The 18,531-nt window shown below is 36.2% G+C and overlaps 1 protein-coding gene across 1 annotated transcript in view; it reads right to left on the reverse strand.

Moving 5' to 3' along the window:
• Positions 1-18,531, reverse strand: part of SEMA3D (semaphorin 3D) — a 177,083-nt gene that overhangs the window by 16,004 nt on the left and 142,548 nt on the right. Inside the window, exons 12-16 of the mRNA XM_082846434.1 lie at positions 9,719-9,941; positions 7,545-7,633; positions 5,674-5,715; positions 3,193-3,350; positions 309-373 (exon numbers count right to left, since the gene is read on the reverse strand). Coding sequence (XP_082702560.1) covers positions 309-373; positions 3,193-3,350; positions 5,674-5,715; positions 7,545-7,633; positions 9,719-9,941 — 577 coding nt within the window. The remainder of the gene's footprint in view (positions 1-308; positions 374-3,192; positions 3,351-5,673; positions 5,716-7,544; positions 7,634-9,718; positions 9,942-18,531) is intronic.

Consider the following 18,531-nt stretch of genomic DNA (forward strand, 5'->3'; position numbering starts at 1 on the left):
CCGTATGTTTTGGACTATATTCTGCTTTATCTCTAATAGCAGTTTCAAACTTTACAAGGATGGATAAGGCATTAAAGAAGAAAAAAAAAAGGTATAGGAATTTTAAAAGCCATATGAAGCAAATATAACAAAGAATTACCACTTAGGCACGTGAACAGGGGGTTGATTTATAAAACCTCCTATTGCTTTTCCAGAATGCAAGCATTACACAAAATGAGTAGGTGTTTTAACTTGTATAATAAAAAAGACACACAAAGACCAGGCTTAAAATTTTCAGTGGGAGGAAAGCATATTAAACCTATACTTACTGTCTTCTATGTCCCAGCACTGGGTGATTGGGTCCCCATACTTCACATCTTGGCGTCTAGCTCGCCTGTGCAAAAGGGATTAAATAGAACTTCAAGCATGACATCTGAGATATACAAAGTCTACATCTAACACTCATAACAGTAGCAGAAGCAGAATTATGCTTTACTGCTCAACACAAATGCAGGTCAATATTCCAATCACTCTAACATTAATTCAAATAATACTAGTGGTAGAGTCCTAACAGAATAAATCCTGTTTTGGTAATAAGATGATCTGAATTTTATTTCAGAATAAATCCTGTTTTGGTAATAAGATGATCTGAATTTCATTTAACTATCCCAGTTTTCTTTCTCTCTGGCTTTTGACAAATTATTCAACAGAACAGGCTGAATATAAATACAATCCAGTTATTATATACTTCCTATGGGGGTAACTATTTGTATCTTCTTTTTTTCAGTCAGCCAACGGAAAAGTAATAAGATATAAAAGAGCTTTAGTTAGTGGGTAAGAAAGTACACACAAATACAAAATGCCTTATCATATGAAGATTCATTATTATACTGATGTGATTAAACAACGAGATAAATATCATTTGAAACAGAAGTACAAGTTTGATATGGCCTAATGGCTAGATGTTATTTCTATCTACTGACACATAGTTCACATTGTTTCTCTGAGAGTAGTGATAATGATAATAATAAAATAATGGCCTTGTACATTATTGTCACATATTTTCCTTAAGAGAAAATAGTAACTACTGCATAAAAAAAGTAAAGATCTGCCACATCTAAGTTAAATAAGTCTTACACTCGGAGTACAGTTTCATTTGCTTTGGTTATTTTATATTGCCACATCAGAGATCCTAGATGTCACAGTAAACATTCTGTGATATGTAGGGTGTCCCTTAAGGGGCATGCTGACCAGATGACAGCCCTGTGGGAGATTCATTTATCATACACATTTTTTGGCTCACATGGACATTGTTAGGTAAGGGAGAACATCACAGTGGCTTGTCTGCAAGATCAGAGATACAGTCTTGAGAAATACAAGAAGAAAAAATTATGATGGTATAAGGTACATAAGGTCAAGAATGTTTTTAAATCTTGGCTTCTTAAGGAACAGCATCAATTCATCAAACTGAAGGTTCATTACCAACTAAATGAGCATTCTTGTTTTTTAGGTTCTTGAAAAGAAAAGCACTCCCCAAAGACTAACTAGGGTGAGTATATTCTTTGTCAAAAACTATAACAAAAATGTTGTGACTTTTTACTTTAAACTTGAAATAATGGTATCTCCCCACTTACATTTAATTCAGAGATTTCAGGGAATATAAAAAGGTCTTGGAATAGTATCTGTTTTTGTACTATACACTCAATCTGTGATCACTAGAATTTGCAATTTGACAAATCAGTAAACATTCAAAAAAATAAAAGTGCATATGTAGTAGCGGGACTAACATATGCTCACCTGTTACCTTATTTTGTTAAGACCTAAAGATAAAAAAAAAAATACCACATACAATTTGCTGACATTTTACGTAGAATAAAATATACTTTGGGCAATACTTTAGAAAATAGTGTTACTATAAACCACACTTTAAAATAATGATATTTTAATATACTCAGCCACCATCAGTCATATTAATGAGCATTCAGGGTGTTTCCAATAATTTTGCTATTGAAAACTGTGCTGAAATGACAATCAGACATATAATTTGTGGTACTTTTTTGCCCGTGTGTGTAAAATAAATTCCTAGCTGGGTACTGTTGGCCCAGAATAGCATTATTTTTAAGAGCACATAAAGCAAGAAACTACAAACAGCAGGATGTAGTTGGATATTTAAGCATATCTGGGTGGCAGAAATTGGTCAAGTTGGAGTAAAAGCAAAATTATACAGAATCACTGGGATGTGCTGTGGGCTGTATATAATCTACACTGTTACAAAAACATATTTATACATTATTTGTAAAACAGTAACTACGAGTATATACATATTTATAAATAAGGGAAGAATATACAAAGGGTAGAGTAGTAAAGAAAGCAAACTTTTCATGCTTTTAGACAAAGATGAAGAAAAAGGATATAAACAATTTATCAGAATTTTTTAAAGCTCTGAAACCGAGGGTTATCATCAGTTAAATCCATGAAACCTGTAACCTGCCTTCCTTAGTCAAGCTTGCTTTAATTGTTGCTATAAAAAAAAACTTGCGTGTCCTCCAAGCCTCAGGTAACCTAAACAGGATGTTTGCCCAAGTTGTTTAGGAACTTGGAGTCAGCTGTGTTCAGTTTGAGCTCTAGCCGGTTAAGACTGGTTAGGACCACTGACCCTCCCTCTGGGCACGTGGGAGTGTCCAGTGACCTTTTGACATCAGAGGCCAAAAACTCCACGCTCAGAGCAAGCATCCCAGGAAGAAGCTTGTAGCTTGGTTTCATCTGCGTAGAACGATGATTACCTCACCTTTTTCTTATCTCCAATTAACCTTCCCCAGGCTCCCCACGCCTCAGCTTTCTCCCATAAGTATCCTCAGTCGTTCGCCTTTGGGGAGGCGAATTTGAGACTTGTTTTTCCCATCTCCCCGGTTGACTGCTTTGTGAATAAACCCGTTCCCTGCTGCACATCTTGGCATCTCCACGTTTGGCTTGCTGTGCATCAAACAAAACTGGTTTGGTAAGACTTCCACATTTCCGGATTTCAGAACATTCTGTTTTATCCTCCTTCAAAATTTAGCTGTATGAAAAACTCTAAAACATTTAGATTGTAATATTCCTACCACAGACCATGTTCTCTATATGTTTTCTCTTTAAACTACAAGAGAAGGTATTCGTGTAAGATATTCATTGTGTGAAAAGCAAGGCTTCATCTTAATTTGATGTGCCTCTCACCTTTTTGAAGTGGGTGCATAGCGAGAGCATGCATTTCCATCCCAGGCACAGTAGGGGTCTCTGGCAAGACAACAGTCTGCACAAGCTTTCCCATAAGTGTCACATCTGTGCAAGGAGAGCTGAGCCAGTCCATCTCGGGAACCAATGTACAACTGTTGCTGCAAATCAGGCAAAACAAATGCATTAGAAGCATCTTTCAGACGAGTCTTAAGAACTTCCCTTTCTTGAATACCACATCACAGACCTAAATCTGTCTCCTCGGGTACCCTGCCCGTTATAAACACTTGCACAGAAACATAAGGGAGAGTAAGATAAGTCGGTCTTCTATCCCTGGTTGGATGGTGGTTTGAAGATGATGACACAGAATTGGACGGCATTCTAGAGAGCTAGAGTAACCTTGGCAGTAATTTAAGAAGGTCAAAAACCAGCTGCTAGACTGAGGAATTAAGATGTCAGATTCTTTCTTAGTAGTTGAAAATACACTCTGGTAGATTATATCAAGCACAGATGCTATAGGCAACACTGATGGGTCTTCTCCTGCCATGGCTTCTTATGTAAGAGTTGACTGAAAAGAGGTTTATGAAAAACTTTCCTGTGATCTTAACTAACCATTTCATTTGTTAATGAAGTACGGATCCCTGAAGGAAGTTGAGTGATAAGTGAGAGAGAAAGTATCTGCTATCACTGTGAAGAAAGTATTAAGGAGGTTTGTGGGATGCTGTATCACACGTGAAAGCCTGCAGGATACTGACAAACTCAGCAAATAGAATCACATTTTGAAAATAAGTCCTGAAAATAATGCACTGCTCCCTACATGTATTCACTTGAGGATATGTGGTGGAGGCAGAGGGAGGGATGATAACAAGTGAATAAGCCATAGTCTGTGCCTTCAAGTAACTTACGGTCAAGTCTAGTGGACATGCCAAACTTTAAATGGAGGGGGAAAAAAATCTGAGAAATAGATATTGGCACAAATAACGTACACGAACTCCACCTATAGAAATCTGTCTTACACCCCTACCACCCACTTAAGACCTCCTGGAGGCTAAATGTGGACTTTGTTTAGTATTTTACTATATAATTCTCTAGCGTTTGATACCAGTAAGACTAAAGCCTCCTTGAAAGTCTCTTCCCTTTCTCCTGTTCTCCCTCTTTATTTCTGCCTAGAGTTCTGTTTCCTTTGATGATTCCTTCCTTTGCCTTGAACATTGGGTTTCCCTCTTTGCGATTCTCATCTTTACTCTTCTTCCTGTACGAAGGCTCAGAGTTACTTTGAAAACAACATAAACACGCACACGCTGATTCCCCTAAATCTAGTCTTCCTACCCTACCCTGACCAAGAGACACCATCCCAGTCGCCCCCAGCACGAATCTGGGAGTTGTCTTTGAATCTTCTTTCACTCTCACTCTGTCCGCCACCTTATCTCTCCGTTCTCTTACACGGCGCTCTCAAATCCATTTCCGCCTCGCTCTGCACTGCCCCTTGCCTTTTCTCAGTCCTTATCGTCTCCTTCCTTGATGACCTGTAAGTGTCCTTACCGTTTCAGCTGGCTTCACCCTTGTTTTCCGGCAACCCTCACCTCCACCCCAGGACTCGATCCCTCTTCCACACTGCCACTCCAGGCTGCTCTCTCTAAGAGGAAAATCTTATCGTGACACCCGCCTGCTTAACGTCTTTAAAGGTCTTCATTGTCTTGGATAAACCTGTTCAACAGCTCAGGAGGGCATCCGTGGAAGGATGTGTCTACTCTTCTTCTGTCTTACTTCCCCAGGTTCCTTTCTGGCCTCCTTGCCCCTCGAGTGCAGCTATGCTCTCTGCTCCAATTGTACACAAACTTATTAGAATAAGTTCGAGTCTTTCACTCTTCATGCCTTTTCAAAGGACCCTCTCTTCTACTCGGCATATGCTTCCCCGTCCCATCCTTCTGTTTATTTATCTGGTTACCTGCAGCATCCTTCATAGCTCGAGTTGCCGGTCTCTCCCGCTCCCCTGGCTCCCTTTTACACCAGTTCATCTCTGTTTCCCCAGAACGTGGTTCCATTCTTGGTCTACTTTGTTAGCATGCTCCTTTGCCTTCCAGCTCCATGTGACTATTGGGCTGTTTGCCATTGCAGTCCATAGTCTAACTCGTAGACTCACTGATTAAGAACCATCTTTAATGTTTAGGGCTAGTATTCTACATGAATTAATTTACAGCCTTGACAGAATGACATTCTCATGAGACTAGGAAAGTGAGCTCAATTTTCAAGAGCCAAAGGAAGGGGAGAATGTATTATTCAATTAATGGAATTGGGTCCCCCGTCTCCTAAGGCAAGGCAGAAACAATGCCCTATAATCAGTTATAAAAGAAACAAATAATCTAAAGCTTTTTACACTATTTATAATTTAACTTCTAGTTTCAATGGATTTTCCCTAAAATAAAGTTTGATGCAAACAATCTTGCTTTTGTGGCTAATTTTTACACAAAAATTAGAAAGTACCTGCTTCAGAGACAGCTCCATGTTCAAGATGATTGATGAATGCTGAAAATAAAATTTAACTATTAATAAAGATAATCATGAACAATCTTTTAGAGGAGCCAATATTTTGTTTTATCGTGTACCAAGGATAATTGGAGTAAACTTCAAGGCTCTGTTATATAGAGGAGAAAAAGATCTTAATGTTTGCTGTTTCCTTCCCATGTGTAGTGATCCAACCTTAATAAAAATTATCAAAATAGTTATTTTTAAATCTTATTAAAGAAAAATTACCTAAATGTATGAGGAGACACTCTGCACTGAAAATTGTTCCCGGTTACCCACAAGGTTTCTCCCTCTTCTGACTCTGCTTATCTTAACTGCTTCCATATAATTCAAACGAGTGTTGACAAGAACATCTCCATAATTACTTATTGCCTCTTTCTGCTTACTTAGATCAGTAGTTCAAAAACTTGTTCAAGTAGTAAAATTCTAAAAAGTTATAGTGCTTCTCGTGGATGAGCATATTCTTTATAAAACACTGCAAGATACGATGCACATGGTTTCACAACATGAAAGTTTTATGTGTAGAAAACAAGCCTCTATGCGTGCAATACAAAATTTAAAACATGAACAAAAAGCTGCCAAACTAAAAAGGATGGAATGTTTAAGCATTTTTTTATCTATCGTCTATGTCTCTCTCTATATATATATGACTATTCATTTCTCACCAGCCAATATTTACTAAGTAATAAACACAAGCAGATATTAAAACTTTAAGAAAATATATGAAAAGAAATGTTAAATGAGAAAGTTCTATCCAATAACTTTTTTTAATGAATTAAGCAAACAGGGTCATTATTTAATCTTAACAGTGGAATCCAAACAATTCCTCTTGGTCAGTAATAACCGCTGAGTAGACTCAGTCTAATGTGCCTCTGGGTATTACGGAGGCTTTATTTTTGCCCTCTGGGTTCGCACTTATATTTGACATTGGCTTTTCCCTCAGGAACTACCCAGGACTTTGTTTCTGGTAGATTCCAGAGAGCAGGTCTTGTTCTTGTTAACTCCTGGACCACTATTATCATCACAATGTAAACAGGATCCTGGGGAACCCAGTCTGTTAATTAACTTGAGCCCCTCACAGCAGAGAGCTCTACTCTCTTTTAAGGCAATAGAAGTTTACATGGAAACAGTCTATTTTAATAAACTGTCTCAACAAAAAATGGTATAAAAGACAGCATATTTTTAAAAAGCTCTTCTAAGAAATGCAATTTTATTTCTAATTTCATTTTAGAAAATAACTCTAAATTGAATTTCATTGAAGGTCTACAAAGGATGCCACAGTTCAAATTTACTACTGTTAAAAGTCTAAGGACATTCCCCAAATCTGGAGAACTATTATTTTAGATCTACTAACTCTTTTGGTGGTTGAGGGGAATTTAGCATACATAAAGACTTACTATCAAGCAACTTAAAAAAAAAATTCCTTACAGAAATGCAGGGACACATGATTTATACACTCTTCCAGTTTCCTTAAATTCAATTGAGGAAAAATTGAAAAGTAAAATTTATAAAGTAGAAAAGCATCTGGATAGTAAAAGAGACCCTAGGCTTTCATCTACCGTGGTGATTTGTCTGAACATATGCTTAGAGAACTCAGTCATGAGGGGCAACCCAGGAGCCCCAAGTTCAGTGATATTTCTGCAGGAGAAAATGAGTCCCATTCTTAGTTGCTTTTAAAACTTTTTCCTTCGCTTAAGGAAAAGAAAAATAAAGAAGCTAATTGAAAAGACTTCTTCAGAAAGAGTGGTGACGTCTGACACGAACATGTCCTATATAAGAACTGCTCAAGTTCACCATCGCTTCTCCCGGAACTCTGGCCTAAGTCTTACCTTGAATATGTGTAACTCCTCCAGTACTACCTCTTCCATTTTCCACTTCTCCTTTGAAATGCTGACAACTTTTAGGACTGTTCCAACGTCTGAAAAAATACATTACACACGATCCTGTTGTTTCTATTTCAATGTTTAGTTAAGCATTCTCCTAGCAACCTTCACATGGCTCCCCTCATTTTTTTTTCCATGCCTTTCAAGCAATCAGGTTAAACAAAGCATGCGAGAAGTGAAGCTTAATGTATATGATTCTCCCCTTTTGAAATACTATAGCTTTCAGCTCATAAACACATTTATAAAGAAAATATTAAAAGACACACATTCAGAGTGTATTCCTAACACAAGGAATAGACATGTCTCCTTTAAAAATTAGTTGAAAGGGTAACAAAAGAGGAGCAACATTTTTGGAACTTAATTTAAAAGGTTAAAATATATTAACAAATTTTCTCTCTCAATGTAAGAAATATTTATTCAGTACTTATCCAGTTCACCATGAAAGATAAATATATATATATTTAATAATCTTAACAAATGTAAGAGAAATCATTGAAGCTATCTACATGGGGGAAGTAGTAGCTCACTCATAAAATGTATTTTACTTACAGAAATATAATTAATGGGCTAGAAAATAAAATTTTGTCAAATTATTTTAGTTCAATTTAAAAGAACTAAACTATTATCACAAGATTAATCATATATTGCAGTCCACAAGGTGGTATGTTATTACAGAAGGACGATCAAAAGAACATTTTAGAAAAAAATCCCATTTGGAAATTAATGTATAGACTGACTTACACATAAAAATAAATTTAAAATAGTTGCTTTTAAACTTCTGAGCACAGAGGTTGAAGTAGGTTGACATGTATGGGAATATCCTATTCGTACAAAATAGTCTGGATTATTTGTTTTTAAATGACTCTAGGATCTTTGAAAAATATTAAATATATATTTTCTGAATGTCATAATTGAAAATCAATCTATCTTAGTAGCCTCATAATTTTCTAAGTAAAAGTTAGGTAGTACCACCTAGTGGCTAAATGGCTTTCCTGACCCTGAAATGTTGAAGAACTAGAAATGAGCTTTGGGTGGGCAGTGCAATTAGGAGGCAAGCTCATTAGAATGGAGGACTAATTATTTCATGTTTTGACGCTTCAGTAGTAATCTCTGTAGTCTTGAAAGTATTACTTTTTTCCCTGGGCCTCGGTACTGCCATCTGCAACATAATCAGGTTTGACAACCGGTGTTCTTAAAGTCCTCTGAGTCTGTCACACAGACGCTTCCTAATAAACTTAACTTTTGTAAAACCAATATATTTTAAAAAATAAAATTATTCTAAAATTGTTTTATAGTCCTAAAACATTTCAATAAAAATGTCCATTTCTTAAAAACTCATCAAATTTCTATTTCTTTACGCAATGCGTGATCCATCAAATTACATAACATTATCTAGGATGTAGTGCTTTTGTTTTAATGATACATGTTACCTTTACTACCAATACAATTCACAGGACATTATTAGATATTACTTTTTGTTTTTTGAGATGCACCAAATAAGCAATATTTCTTTCCCTTGAAGAAAAAGGTAATCATTTTATAATTACTGAGTTGGCAGTCCAAAAAAAATAAATAAAATGGGCTCTAATAATGAAAGTGATACTTAATCCAAAAAATTCAAGGACAGGAAAAATAATCACCAAGTCGTTTCTACTTTAAGTTCTTTACAAATTAATGATTAACTTTTTTGAAACCACCATAAGCCACCTAAGTCAGTGATTCTCAAAATTGGGTGAAGGGATCCTTTGGGGTAAGGTTATCAAATATCTCTGTAGAGAGAGGGAAATGTGAAGTTTGAAAATAGAGAAGCTTTGCTTTACCTACTTGTTTTAGTCCACAGTCATTCAACAAATATGTATTGAGCACCTCATCTGTAGCAGGCACATTGCAGTCGTAATATAGTAGTATATTTTGAAATCTCACATAACACTAATGGAGGCTGGGAGATATGTATGATCGTCGATTAAAAGCACATGTTATGCAAGTTTAAAGAAAACACTGACTGGGTATTAGCTAATAGTTACTCATTTTGATTTTGGCCGGTAAACTTTTTTGAAGTTTTTGTTTGTCTAATAATGAAAAATTCATTTGAAAGAAGGCATAACTTGGCTCTAGCATACCTGTTCCAAGAAACATCACATCGTACTGGCCATCTTCTGCGACAACGTGATCCACCACAATCTGTGTCAGTCTGTAATCCACATTGATGCGCTTGAATGTTGGTCCTCCCACAACTGGATATACTGATTTATACATCACAGGGTGCCGCTTTATGAAACTGATGACATCGTCTGGAAAATCTCGGGTGGATTTAATCAGTGGGTCATAGGTTTTGCTTGGACACTGAAAAGGAATGAGGAGGGGAGTAAAGGCATTGTTCACACATCTGAGAAATTTTCACTTCTAATAAAGTTTTTAAGCCTTATCATTGATAATATTAAAGGAATGGTCACCAGGATCAATATGAAATCACATGTATTGACAGATGTAAATAAATGCGGTTTACCTGCAGTGTATATAAATCCAGTTTTTGCTTTCGAAAATATTCTTAATTATTACAATGAAATATTATTCAGCCACACAAAAAATGAAATCTTACTATTTGCTACATGGATGGACCTTGAGGGCATTATGCTAAGTGAAGAAAGTCAGACAGAGAAAGACAAATACTGTATGATTTCACTTACGTGTGGAATCAAACAAAAGAGCTCAGAGATACAGAGAACAGATTGGTGGTTGCCAGATGTAGAGGGTGCAGGATGGGCAAAATGGGTCAAAGGGTACAAACTTCCAGTTATAAATCCTGAGGATGTAATGTACAGTATGGTGGCTACAGTTACTAACATTGTATTGTGTATTGGAAAGTTGCTAAGAGTAGATCTTAAAAGTTCTCATCACAAGAAAAAAAAATTGTCACTATGTATGGTGACTGATGTTAACTGGACTTATTGTGGTGATTATTTTTCAATATATATAAATATCGAATTATGTTGTACACCTGAAACTAATGTTATATATCATTGATACCTCAATAAAACGTTAATTGTGCACATATTTTAAATCTTTTATCAATGTCCAGTTGGGCTCTTGCTTTTGAAATACTTTTCAGTTGCATAAGCACAAGTAAACATTGATAATTCCAATCCATATCTTTTCTTCCAAGAAGTTTGACTTCAGAAAACTAAATACAAAACCCCCATGCTAGATATTTCTTTAGTCTTTCGAACTATTCTCTTCTTGAATTAGCCTCAGATCTCAAAAGACAACTGTCTTTGCTTGTTGGCAGATGGAATGGCTAATGATCATCAAAGAGAACCTTATGAAACAAATTATCATGCTTATTAAAGCTTCTCAATGTTTCTCCAAAAAGATTTCTAAATTATATCCATTTACCTGTGTTTTCTAAAGTTCCCAAAGTGAGCTCTTTTCTTGCAAAGGTACATGAAATTTGAGTTGAAACAATTAAGAAAGTGATCTATAAACATTATTATTTTCAGTTTCCTTTAATTAATGTAAAATTTCAGTTTTAACTTAAAACCATGATTGTTAATAAAATGGAACAAATCAACACGTCATAGAATTACTTGTAAAAGAACTTCAATAGTTTGATATCATAATTATCTAGTTTTTCATAACTGGCGTGAAAATTTACTGTGAGCGAGTCAACAACTTCCCCTAAAGGATCTGTGGGGAAACCCTCAGGGAATTTTTCACTTCTGTCTAAAATGCGCTTCCTGTGCGCCTTTTGACATCCACTAATTCAATAGTTAGCATACCCTGCCCCCTGGTGGTAACAGTAAAACATTCACATTGGTATGAATTCAATGTGCCTCTCTCCCAAAACATGAAAGGGGAATTTCTTCATAAATCCCTTCAAAATATTACTTCAAATATCTCCCCTCCCACATACTGAATCTATTTTATGATTTTATTATATTGTAATTTAGTAAGTTATCTCAGAGAGAACAATGCTGTTACCACATTTGAATTCTTAATTGGCTAATACATTCTCTTGGAATGGAAAAGTTTAGCCGGATGATGCAGGCATAGAAAAGAAAACGAGTAATATTAAGCAAAGTTTACAAGAAAGTGCTGCTTTCTCCCTGTTTTAGTTTTTAGACAAGTTGAAACATAATCTCCACTGAACTGAGCCACTTACACCCAACACTAACTAGAATCTTGTCAAGGCTCGAAATTGTACTTCTCAAAGCATTCACAAGCGTCATTCTCAAGGAACTAAAGACACTGGAGTTAGTCACAATAAATGACCCTGACCTCAAATTTACAGCAATAAAATCATAATAGCTCACTAAATTACAAGAAATAGCAAAGAAGTTGTACTTTAAAAAAAATTCTGTTAATAATTTTCTATAAATAACTTGAGAATATATTTATCTTTCATAAGAATCTTGCATGTGAAAAGAAACTGATCTTTTCTTGATCAGTTTTATTGACTTGTCCCAGGTCTGTACCAAAAAGGTTAGAAATGTCCTGGAATGTTAGCCATTTGGTACTTACTGATCATATTCCTAGCTGGGTGTTGGTCTAAAGATCTAAGACTGTATCTTCAGTCATTGTTTCTAGCACTTTGCTTTCAGCCAAGTGAAATCTGTCAACTCAGTAATGCTAGGATCCCTATATTAAGTAGATTAAGCTGTAACTCAAAATGGATACGGAGCTCAAATGATACAAAGCTCTTGCCCAATTACAGGCTGCATGTTTGAGACTCAGTCAAAGGCCATTCATAGTGGGCTTATAGCTTATAATGCCTGTGGTACTATCTGGTGGGTCTATTATTAAAATCAAAGCAAATGCAAGATTTCTGCCTGCATTACATTTTTGAAACAGCCCTCCAACTTAAGAAAAACATCTCTTTTGACTTTGTAGCTATAATCATGCAGTAGCCAATATTTCAAAGGAAATAACATCGTGCCATTCAAGTCAGTTTTTTATATCAAATTTTCAAACCATAAGAAATTTTAATGTGAGAAAGGATAGGTGAATGAAGCTAGGAACATTCATCAAAGAAACAAACGTGATAATTTTCCTCATTGTTCACCTCTGACAAAGAAGTTTAAGTGTAATAAAATCTAACAAAAAAAGAAGAGAAGGGAAATCTGGCTTCTACTGACTATTATAAAATGATCTTTGAAAATGTTTTTTTTTTCATATGGCAGCTTTTCCTCATGGCATGCTGCCAGTGTTTGGATAAGATCTTTATCCTCTAAGTTGCTGTGTGTGATCTCTCTGGTCTGCGTCTCCACTCTGCTTTCACAAATGAAAGTGATTTGGTAGAGATACTCCCTGAGGTTTAAGATCGTACAGTTTGAACCAAATATTAAAAACCAGTGGAATTTTTCCTTTGATCTCATAGCTGCATCTCACACAGATCTAAAAATAACTTGGGATGCCAAGTATCTTATGCAGGTAAATGGAAAGTAGGAGAGAAAAATTCCATAAAGGAAAAAGAGAAAGCGTGGGGGAAATGCTACATCTAAATAACCATATTCAATTATTTTCCTCCCACAAATCCTAGAAAACTTTCCTATTGCAGCTATACATCACAGGTATTAAAAACCTAATGAATTTTTCCTCTGTATATATGTACTTTAAGTTCTACCTGCTGACTCAGTCCATCTGAATATACTGTAGAGGGCAAAATTTATTTCTGCTTCCAGCTTTCTAACATTTGTCTGACTTGCATCACTTTAGCTCCTGTGACTGTAAGAAATAAATGAGGGAACTTATCTGTGTCTCCACCTACTGTTTCAAAAAACTCTAAGACAGTTTAAAATATGAAGGGGGGGAAAAAAAGAGCGAGCTATTACCAAAACTCTAAAATGTCCGTATGTTGCTGGAAACAATACCAGCACAAGAGCAGAAGAAAAAAGGACCTGCCTAGGCAGCTCTGAGATGAAAGGGTAAACCCAGCGGCAATAAGCCCTGGTTGCATGCCTATCTCCCAGGGCTGGCTGCCACCCTGACTAGGTGTGATCGTGTTATGCTTGGCACATCTGCGTGTTTGCAGAGGGCCTTCAGTCGTGCAGTGGGAAGCAATGGATAAGAAGAGAAAAATGGGTTTTATCCAATGAGAGAACTTTGCCGCTTGGCAAGTCCCCAGACAGCTGTTACAAGTTTTCTCCCCCTGCTGCTTCGGGCTATTCACTACAGGTTGCAGTTTCCTTTTAAACAAATCAGAGGGGTGATCAGTGCAAGGGAAGACATGGCATGAGGCACAACTGAACCGGGCTTTCATTTTTAGCAAAATGGGAAAAATAAGCTAAATGTGTAAAGAAGTCTCATTTTTATTTATAAAGTAAAACATGCAAATTTAATAGGTGTCATCCTATCCCCCTACTTATTCCTCTAAGGGTCAGTTTATAACATATATGGGCAAAGAAAGATGCTATATTCAATATGAGATAGAAGGGCCAGAGATATAAATATACAGGTAAGTCTATCTTTTTTTGAAGGTTCTCTTTTTTTAGAAGAATTTCTATACCAGAAAAATGAAAACATGACTGAATGGAGTAGGTAGCCTGGGATTTGGAGAACCTCATTTTAAAAGCAAATGTTGGCCCTATGGAAAAGAAAGCTGAAGTCCAGTTGAAGAGATTGATTTGTTATTTGAATCAGCTGCCTTTCACCATTTGAGAGAAACACAGCCTATATACAGTTAAAGGAAAATGGTAGAGATGTTTTGTCATACACCCTTAGAAACTTGGAGTCAGGAGGCGCAGATTCTAGTCCTGCCTCTGCTTCTCCTTTCTAGAATCAAAAACCTAGAAGGGGGGCTTCCCTGGTGGCGCAGTGGTTGAGAGTCTGCCTGCCGATGCAGGGGAAACGGGTTCGTGCCCCGGTTCGGGAAGATCCCACATGCCGCGGAGCGGCTGGGCCCGTGAGCCATGGCCGCTGAGCCTGCACGTCCGGAGCCTGTGCTCCGCAACGGGAGAGGCCACAACAGTGAGAGGCCCGGGTACCGCAAAAACAAACAAACAAAAAAAACCCCACATTTTGGCTATAGTGAATAGTGATGCAAATGAACATGGGAGTGCTAATCTCTCTTCAAGATCCCAATTTCAATCCATTTGGACAGATATCCAGAAGTAGGATTGCTGGATCATATGGTAGTTCTACTTTTTAATTTTTTGACAACCCTTCATACCATATGTGGAAACAACCTAAATGTTCACTGACTGATGGATGGAATTTAAAAAGTGTCTATAGGGTTTCCCAGCGGGCGCAGTGGTTGAGAGTCCGCCTACCGATGCAGGGGACACGGGTTCGAGCCCTGGTCCGGGAGGATCCCACATGCCGTGGAGCAACTAGGCCCGTGCGCCACGGCTGCTGAGGCCACGTGCCACAACTGCTGAGGCCTGTGCTCCTGGAGCCTGTGCTCTGCGGCAAAAGCCACCGCAATGAGAAGCCCATGCACCGCAACGGGGAGTAGCCCCTGCTCTCCACAGCTGGAGAGAGCTTGCGCACAGCAACGGGGACCCAGCACAGCCAAAAATAAATAAATAAAATAAATAATTTTTTTTAAAAAGTGTCTATACATATAGTGGAATATTATTCAGTCTTGAAAGAAAGGAAACCCTACCACTTGTGACAACATAGTTAAACCCAGAGGACAATACACTAAGTAAAATAAGTCAGCCATGAAGGACAAAAACTGCTTAATTCCACTTATATATATATATATAATATATATATATTATATATATATTATATATATATATATATATATATAAAACATAGTCAAACTCATAGAAGCAGAGAATAGAACTGTGGTTGCCAGGGACTCGGGGGAGTGGAAAATGGGAAGTCATCAATCGGTGGGTATAAAATTTCAATTACACTGGGTAAGTTCTAGAGAGCTCCTATACAACATTACAGCCTGTAGATAATAATACAGTACTGTACACTTAGAAATCTGGTAAGAGGGGAGATCTCACGATAAGTGTCCTTAACACAATACATTTTTTTCAAAAAGTCCTTTCTTCTCACCTTTCTGATAAAAGAATAGTTTAAAAACTGAAGCTCACTTTCAAGTAAACATGTATTAATATTTACATTTATGCATAAATCTTAAAAACCCCTTATCAACACAGAATGAAACTACAGAGTAAATTTTTAATAATAAATCAAATGTCAAAAATAAAATCTTCTGCCTTTACAAATCTTCCCTAGATTTTTTTGCCTGATCTCAGTTTGGTTTCTATATCTGACCTGTCATCACTCATTGTATGGTAGATTCTTCCATACTGCATTTCACTTGGAACTTATTACCAAGACCCAGCAGTTCAGTAAGGCCCATCTGAACGAAATATAATTTGTTCAGAGACTCTGTTTGGACACCAGAGGGCAGAAGAATCACTTGAAGTGAAGGAATTCAGTGTAAGCGAATCTTGTGTATTCTTGAATTTCCAGGCTTATTAACATTGTAGAGTAGTGATATCATTGTAAGGCTAGGAGTTTAGGCTTGACTTTTTATCACAGGAAGTACAGAAGTCTGTCAAACTAAAAAAATTAAGTAGCTATGGCACACAGAAAGTTCTAATGTTTATTTACCGGAGTGATAATGTCAACAGAAGGCACTGCTGGGAGAACAACCAAGAATTCAACCTCCATAGCAACATGGATGAGAAAATGTAAGTGCAAAGGTGGTGTTTAAAATAATCTATTTAAAATGTTTAACATAAGTGGAAAGTGGCTTTTAGAGTAAAGATCCTGACATTTCATAGAAAGCAAATTATTCAGCAATGCTTTGATTAAAGTAAGATGTGTTCCCCTGAATTACAATAAAAGAAATGCCAAGTGCAATAAGACTTCAACACTTCACTATTATTTTTGTAGAGAACAGACTGATCTCTGGAGAAACAATGTAAGGTTCTGTTTGGTTGTTTGATTTTATCACTTTGAAGGCAGAATGGCATGGGGGTTAATGGCATTTGATTTGGAGTTACATGGCTCTAAATTTAATCCTAGTCTCACCACTTTAAAAACTATGAGACCATGAGCATGTGCTTACCCTCACTGGCTTTTTCTATTTATTTTTTTAAATTGAAGAATAGTTAATTTACAATGTTGTGTTTGTTTCCGGTGTACAGCAAAGAGATTCATTTATATTCATATATATATGTATTCTTTTCTCAGAATCCATTATAGGTTATTACAAGATATTGAATATAGTTCCCTATGCTATATAGTAGTACCGTATTGTTTATCTATTTTATATATAGTAGTGTGTATCTGTTAATCCAAACTCCTAATTTATCCCTCCCCCCTCTTTCTCTTTTGGTAACTATAAATTTGTTTTCTATGTCTGTGAGTCTATTTCTGTTTTGTAAATAAGTTCATTTGTATCATTTTTTTAGATTCCACATGCAAGTGTTATATGATATTTGTCTTTCTGTCTGACTTACTTCATTTAGGATTATAATCTCTAGGTCCATCCATGTTGCTGCAAATGGCATTATTTCATTTTTTATGGCTGAGTAATATTCCACTATACATATAATATAAATCCCACATCTTCTATATCCATTCATCTGTTGATGGACATTTAGGTTCATTGGGCTTTTTCTTATCCATAAAATTGGGATAATAATATCTACACCATTAAGTGGTCTGTAAGAATATACAGATAACATGAGTCCTTATTACTGTGTCTGGATCATAAGACAGGTTCAATAATGGTTTTTGACTAAAATTTCTGAGCTGGAGGTTTGTAGAAAATAAGACTCGTAGCTTCACTTAAACAAAAATTACTACAATTAGGCTGCTTAAAACAAAACAGAACAGATGAGCAAGTATGTCAGGAGAATATGTAAAAATAAATGCAGTTAATTTTAGGTAGAGCATTCAGTAGCATATTAATCAGGTGAATTTAGGGGATAGGTGAGTATTAGAGAATATCGAAGAATAAAGGAAAAAAGACTGGTCAGAAAACTTCAACATCCCTATTCACTCTGCCATGTTTGGTGATATGATATTGAGAAAATTATTATTCTGGGCATAAGTTTTCTCCTCTGTAAAATGAGAGTGAATTATGCTGTGTCTCTCATCCATTCCGGTTCTTAGATTCTCAAACTTAACCAGAGACATTACTTGATACACTGTGAAATATAATTTCAGTGATTAAAGACAGAGTTATTTAAATGGTAACCTTAGTTTACGAAAAGCTTATTTGTGTAGCAGATTTTCATATCAGATAGATGATATTCCTAACTTCAGCACCAGCCCGCCAAATATAAAATATAATGTGGAAAATCTGACTAAGCATTGTATGCAACTAAAAGGTAAGATATCACTGAAAACAAAGAATTAAGGAAGCCAAAGGTTACACATTTACATACGATTTTAGACATTTTCAAATGTGGTCACAGAGATTTCAAAGAGAGTACAAAAGTAGCTAGTTACTTCGAAATAACTTATACCCTTTAGTTATGGTAGCTTTCTCGATACTCTTGCAAACCTTTCGGGGGAGTGGTTATCACTATTCTTACAGAGAATCAATTGGAAAAAGATGGTAAATAAAAAAAAAATTTTAATATCTCAGTAATATTATTTTACATAAATAAATTTTTTTAACTGGCTTACCTGGTTGCTCCCCATCTAAAACCAGTGTAGACACAATCTGAGTTTAGTTCAGAACAAGAAAGAATGCTGCTTTTAAGTGAAACTATAAAGCAAGATAAATAATCCCTGACAGTAACTAGGATATATTTTTCTTTCCCTAAATTCTATAAAAGAACATAATGTACCTGATCAAAGAGTGTTCTAACAGAGTCTTCCTAAGGGAGACTTTGTCTTTCTGTCTCAGTTACCAACAGTGGCCCGAGTATGGGCTACAGAGTAAAGATTAGTTACAAGGCATAATTCCCAAAGCTTAGCTTCAGATGCGAATGTGTTTACACATTTACAAAAGCAT

The sequence above is a fragment of the Leucopleurus acutus genome, assembly GCF_964270905.1.
Source record: "Leucopleurus acutus genome assembly, chromosome: 9".
NCBI classification, from domain to species: domain Eukaryota; kingdom Metazoa; phylum Chordata; class Mammalia; order Artiodactyla; family Delphinidae; genus Leucopleurus; species Leucopleurus acutus.